This window comes from Anopheles marshallii, chromosome 3 (genome assembly GCF_943734725.1).
Source record: "Anopheles marshallii chromosome 3, idAnoMarsDA_429_01, whole genome shotgun sequence".
Lineage (NCBI taxonomy): Eukaryota > Metazoa > Arthropoda > Insecta > Diptera > Culicidae > Anopheles > Anopheles marshallii.
The window spans coordinates 51,187,036-51,195,669 of record NC_071327.1 but is presented as its reverse complement, the minus strand read 5'-3'; the positions used below and the strand labels follow the sequence as shown (position 1 = coordinate 51,195,669).

The following is an 8,634-nucleotide window of genomic DNA, read 5'->3' as shown; positions in this document are numbered from 1 at the left end:
AATCACAGCAATTTTTTTACGTGGTTTCGAATCAGTGGGACCTGTCTTGAGGAAAGTTGATGCCTTAACTGTACTGTAGTTTTTTGGTTTTGCTTTTCGAACCGCCGTATATGCCGAAGGATGGTGCAACGAATATCGGAGTTTAGATTTACATCAAATAATCACCACTGTGTAGCACTGTACACACTGTCTTCAGACGCTTGTTAGGTTTAGTTAATAAAAGATTAATATTTTAGTACATACAATGTGCATGCAATGCGGGCCGTTCTAGTGACGCACCCTTCTCGTCGCCCAGTTCCCGGGACTTGGAGTATCGTAAAGTTGTAGAAGGAGAATACTATCATAAATCAGTAGATAATGGACCGGTCAGCGACACTGACCGATGCCGCATGTCTTAACGCTAGCCATCGGCCTACGGTTTAGTCTTCGGTTTTCACACGTGCGAAGTATTAATAGCTGAGACGTTGGGTGATCATGCAACACTAGCCCACCGGGTCACATTCATCTTACACGCATATTCTAAAGTTTAATAGGGAATAAGTGGAATAATTTCAAGCATGTCCGCATGTATAGCCCTAACGCCGTGCAATGTTTCGTCGAAACTTCTGGTACAACATTTCCATCGTGCGGAACTCCGGCTCGTAAATGTCCGGCAGCTCCTGATCGAGTGCGTGACAGTACACCATCGTGACGGTGCGGATACCGTACAGCTTCTGCTCAAAGTCCATCAGTTGCTTGACGAAGGACACGTTAGGTCGAATTTGGGGCCGTTTGTCTTTTATGTGATTGTATGCATCCTTTAAGCTCATCCGATGATATTTCATCAGGTAGGCCAGACAGAGGGATGCCGACCGACTGATACCAGCGACGCAATGCACCAGCACAACTCCGCCAGCTTTGGACTCCTAAAATTAAGGCAAGTGGAATATTTTATTTTACGACTCAAGATTCAACATTATCACTCTTGTCACCTACCTCCTCGATCAAGTCCGCCACCTCGTGGAAATATCGTTCCAGGTTCGCCTCACGGTTATCCTTCACCGGAATTCTTAGATAGCGTGTGTCTTCCGCCGGAAGTGGTGTATCAGTCAATTCAGTGACGGTGGTAGCATTGACCACGAAGGTCACACCGAGTTGCTGCATCATTGCCACCGAGGCAGCACTTCCTCCGCACAGATAAAGATTCTTTAACAATTTCGAAACACCACTGATTGGAGAAAACCTGTAAAGAAAGTTATTTAAACAGCGATAAATATTCTGACATGAAATTATAACATAAATTTAATATAATTTTTAGTTAAATCAAGTTTTCATCACACTAATCAAAATAGTAGAACCAAAATAAACGAGCTAAGGAAAACAAACCCTCGATCCAAACGCACATCTTTAGCATCTATATCTTCCAGAGACAAAAAAAAACTCCAACGATTCAAAGTTTCTTAAATTGTTCAACCAACCAACCAACAACATCTTTCCCAACAATTTTTTTCTTTTCAATTTGTTTCCCAACAAAAATTCAATTCTTTTTCCAATCCATATACGCTAATTATTAAGGTCGAGTCGTAGAGGAAGTATAAAATATAATTTAAATTTTCAACTATTTAAACTATTGTTTCACTCTATTTAACAATTTTATTTACATGTTATTAACAGTTTTCAAACCTTGTTAATTGATTTTCGCATTTATTTCATTTATGATTAATTTATTTAAAAAATGTATAAATTGTAAATAAAAACTTACGATAAAATAAAAACATGTTCTATCCCTTGTCCTAATAATTTACACCAGTTGCACACTGCTCCTAAATGTATGCAACTCGCAATACGTTTGCACAGTGGGTTAACCCACCGGTCACGCTTGCTCTCACTGTTCGGCTTCGTTGGCGAAATTTGTACAGCGGTACAGAACGACACATTCGTACCAGTTTTCAAGGATTTCGTTTTAAAAGATTTAATCATTTTTCGAAATGAACTAGATTTGATATTACAGTTAAATTAAATGAAGAAGGAGATAAAATTGTTTGCGATCGTTAAATTTAGATAAATATCACGACAATAAAGTAATTAGAAGTAATAAATTAAATAAGTAATAAAGTTCGTATTCCAACACAAGAAAAATCGCTAGATTTACTTCGTAACCCCGATCCAAACCCTTTCATTCATTTAATTCGTTCACCTTCCACCTCAAAAGTCAAACAAACAATAAAATTATTCTCATTCCTTTTTCTCTTCCACAAACGATTCGACAAACAACGCCTTCAAATGGCACATTAACCTCGGCGACCCAAATATACCGACCACACCATCCCGCAAAACCATCCTTGACCAGCATCAACCCTATCCAGGTTTCCATGCCAACGGGAACCAACCAAATGCAACCGATCAACAAAGCGGATCACTTTGCGCTCGAAAGAGCGTTCTACAGATCCTTCACTTCCATGAAACCAACCCGATCCATCCACCAGACAGACACCTCCCCAGCCGGTTGTCGTTGTTTACTCGTCGTTTATGGCACGAAAATAAATCACATCTGCGTGAAAATCTGTTCCTTTCTCCCTTTTCACCCGCGCACGATTGATCGTTCGCATTCATTTTCGCCTAACAAACTTCAACACATATGGGGAAAAGAGTGGTCCGGGCGGGAAAACTGAAGAATGGAATTTTTAGGTCGATGAGTAACAACCCGACCGTCCAAAAATGTTACACCGTCCGTCTCTAGGGTGTGTGTGTGTTTGTGCGGGCCATACGGACACTCACAAGGTTGCTATTTGTTGGTCCCTTTTGTGTCCCCCATATCTACTTCCTTGGGCCGATCACGAGTCTTCAAAGTCGAGATGCAGAGGAGGAAGCACCGGGGACAACTCCGGGCTGGGCGGGTAGCCACATTCCGAAATGCCAAAAGTGAAGCGTGACACGACAGCGCACGCGAACACGCTCACATCGCTCACCGACCAATGTGCAGCCCCAGCACCCAGTGGCAGGTTGAGATGAAAAATCGTCTCACATGACTCGACCGTACAGCTGGACAACAGGGCAAATGGGTGATGCTGGGGCATTTGAAAAATGGATCCCTTTTTCACCATTGCACTTCGTTGACGTTGCGAAGAAGGCAGCGAATTACGTTTCGCGTGGTGCTTTGCTAGCCAATTTCTCACCTAAAATCAACTTCGCAGCCAAAAACGACCAAAGATGGAACATTGCCAATGCAATAATGTAGGCGTGTTCGACGCTGCTAGTGTGCTGCATGCACTTCTCCTCGCGAAACGATAATGCGCCCGCGTTGTGGGCGAGTGGATGCTTTGTTGTCTAAAACCGTCCGACGTGGTGCTGACTCAACTGAACCTGTCAGCTGCATCAACCCTCCGTCGTGGTCATAGGTGGTCACTTTGATGTGCGAATAGCGTTGGCTGGGCAAACCGTTTGTTGTTTACCATCACGAACCGTTGCAAGCACGTTAAACCATTTCCCGACGACATCGGTTCCCTTTTAGAACAATCGGCTCAACGAAGGGTTACGGCAAAGTGACATTTTGCGCCGTATTGCGCGTCGAAAGGATCAAAAGCATTCGGCGACTGTTCGCCTAGAAGGGAAGACACTTCAAACGAAGGCACTGGTAATGGCGATTTATCGTGTTCGTGTTTAATGTGCTGCACTTGCCAAAATGTCTTTTAAAAATTGACAGGACATGAGGTAATTAGCGTTCCTATTGACACAGGCCAATGAAACGACATAATAATGTCCTTGGGGTGTAGTGATTAGTTTGGAGTATTTTATTTCATGATACAATTGATAACTTTATTAAGCTTATAATATCGTTTTCCCAGTTATTATACAAGCGACGTCTTTCAATATTAATTTCAAGATCGATTTAAATCTAAACCAACTCATTTATGACTCATTAATGATATGTCTTACTTTCAAACGTAATAAAGACCTACTCGTTGAAGTCCAATCTTAAGTTTTATCCCTAGTTTTGTCTAATTTGTAGTAAATTTATGGTGGTCGTGCTTACGCCTTTTTGCTTAATAAATCTTTAGTGAAGAGTCGTTGTATGAGTCTCTAATGACCACTCAATCAAGAGCTAAATCTTCAGAGATCCTCTGACAAATCCCTCCGGAAACAAGGCTTATTGCTATTAATTTTGGTTAAGAAATAAACAATTTTATGTATTTAAATTAAGATGGAATGGAATGGATCAGTTGACGACGGCGCTCGTCCGGGAGCGGTTTAAAGGACGCCTAGAGCATGCCAAAACCGAGAAGCAATTGTAGCGCTGGACAAGTAAGTAAATAAAACACTGTAAGTAAAATATGAGCTACAGCTTGTTGAATAAGAACTGATTGAACTGACTGAGTGTGCAACTAACTATTTCATTTTATAATTCGTAGAAATTACTTTGCATTGCCCTTATCCGCGTCCGTTAGCATGGAACGCAAATAAAGCAAGAAAAACGATAAGCCTAAAATTGTGTTTCCTGAGATATTCATGAATGTATGAGAATTCTTGGTTAAAGATTTATGAACCTGTGAGGATTCATAAATCTGAGAGGATTTATGAATTACTCAGAATTAATAACTTCTCAAGAGAGGTCAGGTTTCTAGAACCTCTGAAGAACACATAAATTACTGATGATTTAAAATTTTTTGGAACAAATATTCAGATACATTCATTAATTTCAAATATTCTTAAGTGTGAAACAGATGGACTCAACTCTTTGTAAAACTCTGTCGACTATACCATATTTGGCCATCATAATGGAAAATTAATTTAATACTGAAAATAATAATTAATAATTAGAAAAAATACTCTAACCATTAGCTTTTTAGGATCGATACTTTGGACCTCAAGGCTTTAGTGTCACACGGGTTTCGGGGAATTCGGGGAATTTAGTTTCATTCTAACTAAGGCTGATGCTAAACTAAAAACAAATACTGTCCGTCACGTGTACTTACAAACATTACATTTTGGGGAAGGAATTCTGCCGCCCATATCAAACGGCACAAGTCGTACCTTCCACATGTTAAATCTACTCATCCAACGAAAACCACTCTCTAAATAGCTCATAAATTCCTGCATTACATAAATTCGACACCGACACGAGCAAAACATTGGCTCTTTGCTTCCTATCGGTTTATCTTGCCCATCCCAGGCCCACCCGTTCTATGCTGTCCTTCTCGCAACGGTATGCTTCTAGCAGAAGCCGCCACCCAAGCACCACCACATGTCACCACGATGGTGGCGGTTTTATTTTTACCCAGCCCGTTCCGCGACAATTTGACTTTTACCTTGAATTTTTTTCGTGGCGAAACCGTCCAATTCCATCCCGACTCCGTCGCCGACAGATGCGCCCGCACCAACCAAGTGGATGCAAAGCTTTGCCTTTTTGATCGAAACCGTGCCGTGGAATGTGAATTTAAGGTTTCTTTTCGCTCTCTTTTCCCTTTCCTATGTTTTTACCTTCTCTTCTCACTTATGTTGCTATTCACACATTTTCTTTCGCCACAATGGCAAGCACTTTGGCGTCAGTCGTGCATTCTTTATATCTTTGAAAAGCAAACGGTTTTCCGCGTCCGTGGTCCGTCTTGGGACAATCATGATCAGCCGGGATGTTTTTTCATCAAATATGGCGTCGAAAAAAACGACATTAAGTTACCGAAGTAAGCAACGAAAAGCATGGCCCGTATTACTCAACATGGCTCATAATTTTTCGGCGCCTCGAGGCAGATGTCACTCACCGCAACGAGTGACACGTTCACAGATACCGTTTAAATCTAACGTGCCCATCTTTGTTTCCTCTTTATCTCACATATGTCAGCGACGCGCCAGAAAGGGAGACAGACACGAAGGTCAAGAATCTTGCTCCTCCAACGCCCCCAACGCTCCCACTCAGGACACAATGTCCGTACGCAAAATTGTTCGTTGACCGTCACGAAAAGCCGCCTGTTTTCGGAAAGAGTTTTTGGCCTTTCTCCTTTGTATCCAACCCCTGTGTACATGCGCAATGGCGGTTACACATCGAGACCAAAAAATTTCACTTCCTTTTCGCTTTTCCGGCGACTTTTACACGTCCGCTTCTACGTCTCGCCCCCCCGACACTTACGTTCGCATCGGACGGTGAAGCGTGGCGCCAGCCAGAACTTCGGGCGGATTTTCGTTGCGTTCCAGCAGGGCTTGAATCTGATTGCTTCCCTTTCCGTCCAGCACCGCACCGGTGACACCATCCTCCATCACCTTGGTAACGCCGACAGGAACCGGCACCGGAGGCTGACAACCGCTCAGCAACTCCGAATGATTCACACTGTTTATGTTTATCTCTTTCATGTTTATGTCCACTGTAAGTTGCGTAGTTATGTTATGCTGCGTCTGTAATGTCTTTGTGTCTTCACGGAAATTAATGACGCTCGCTGCAAACCCCCACCCGTCGGTGCACTTGAATGGACGAGTGAGTTTGAGAAATTTTAATTTAACGTCTGTCTCTACTGCAGCTCAGTTATTAATCGTTAAAACTGCACAAACACACGATTCACTTTACTTTTCACCCGAACACTTTCAGCTATCCACTGTTTAGTTCAAAGGTAATTTCGTTCACCACGCAGGAAAACTCTCGGGCCAGTTGCGTACGAATCGGTTAGAGGGTGGAAATACACTAAACCGTAATGTGCTTGGGCTGAATGCCGCAGTGAGTCGTCTGATTGCCACCCGAAAATGTGGTTGACAGATGGGGTGGTCATGGTAAGATGGCGGTAGCGTCGAAAAATTCCTCGCTAGAGTGAAATACCTGCTACAAACTTCAGCCTCAGAACGAATGAGAAAGCAAGAGAAAGAGATGGGAAGAGAGAGAAAACTAAGTGAGGGGATGAAAAGTTACGCTCACATTCTCTCACTCTCCTGTTCGGGAGGACGTGATGATGGTCCTTTTTGCGCGCCCTGTTTGTTGTCAGTGATGAGCGGAATATTTTCGCAGAATGAGATGGAAAATATATGTTTTATCCTACTCAGCATTTTCTCGCATATTTGTTCTGTGTGTTAGGATATTTGAGGGTGGTGTACAAGTAGTTGACGGCATTATAATATGTGGTTAAAACGTGATTAAATTGCCTCATCTTAACTTTGGCTCTAGATTTCGAGGATATTTTACCAGAAAGATATTTCAAACGTGGATTTTTATTATATTGCATATTTTATATTGTATTTTGCTCAACATTTCAAACGGACAAACATTTAAGCTCACCCTTTTCTACACTCACTCACGATTCTACCATGAAAACACGCTCTCTTTCGCTCTCGCTTTCCATTCTGCTCCATACCATCTCACTCCTCACTCATCAACAAACCGTCGGCTGGTATGCGGGAAACCGAAACGATACACTATTTTTATCCGAATGCGCATGAAAGGACGAGCAGAGCGGACCGACGCATTGAATCGCTTCGTGGCGTCCCTAGCGACGACGATGGGGACCACCGAGTGCCAAACGGTTAAGACATCAATATGATCGATCGATGGTTTTGACGGGTAGGCAAAACACGGGGAGATTCAACACGCGGAGACGGGAAAGTGAACTGAATCAAACGGCAAGAATGTTTACGAACCGCCGATGGATAAGATGCGCCATCGAAACCAAGAGTCAGAAATTGAGGTTAAAAATGCAACACCGCTGCAGGGCACTGAAACCGAGTTGCAGTTTTTCGTGTCTGTTCTTTTGCGCCTTGTGAATCAGGCGTGCAGTGGAATGTCGTTTTGAGACGGTGTTGCTGTATGCGTGCAAGGTTGATTGAGTGCTCTATCGTGATGAAGCAGGGTACATTGCGATGGCCACATTCTTGCTCGATTGAGCACGATCTATCATCTACGAATGTAAGTGATGATAAATTCGTTGCAAGATGTTAATATTTCCAATGTTACAAATCTGTTGAGCTTGGAGGGATTTGTAAAAATATATATCCCACTAATAAGTTCATGTTCTAATTTTCCGTTCTCGTACTAAGTATTTAATTATGATAATACAATAATATGTTGCTGAGCGAGACAGGATTAGCGAATTGTAAACAATGGAGTATGCACTATTATTCCCTTTTCTCAATCTATTTGAACAACTAAAGTTATTAAATTGTACATTGCTTCGCGTGCATAAAAATTCTTTGAGTAAATTAATAATTTATAACCTCAAAAAATGCATAAATCTAGTCTCAAACACGCAACACCTCTCAAGTTTGTGTAAATATTTTTAGCTGCATTTTCTTCCATCCACCACTCACTCTCTCTCGCTTTCAACGAATGGAAAAGTAATTAAATAAACAAACTGTTAGTGCGCGGTACAATTTATTTACTCCATCGTCCGTACCATCCAAACCTTCCTACACACAGCGCATCAAAAAACCACCCCACCCAACAGCACAAACATTCCTTACTGGCAGTTAATTTGCCTTTTCCACCATCTTGCACTTTTTGTGCATCTTTCTTCAATTCATCCCAACGGGTGGAAAATGAGTTAGCGTTTGGTTCACGTTGGGAAAAGGATGGAAAGGAAGGAAATGCTACAGAAAATGCATTAACATTCGCACAAGCAGTACAAACTCTGGTCGAATTGTTTAACCTTTTTTTTACTCTCTTCCGAAAGCGAAAGTCGATTATGT

General features: G+C 42.0%; 1 protein-coding gene across 1 annotated transcript; it reads right to left on the bottom strand.

Annotated features, from left to right (window-relative positions):
- Positions 1-575: 575 nt before the first annotated feature.
- LOC128715006 (dual specificity protein phosphatase 18-like) lies at positions 576-6,321 on the bottom strand. The gene is made up of 3 exons (XM_053809888.1): positions 6,101-6,321; positions 976-1,222; positions 576-905 (listed from the first exon to the last, which is right to left on the bottom strand). Exons 1-3 carry the CDS (start codon positions 6,319-6,321, stop codon positions 576-578), a joined length of 798 nt encoding a protein of 265 aa, XP_053665863.1.
- Between the last annotated feature and the right edge of the window lie 2,313 nt (positions 6,322-8,634).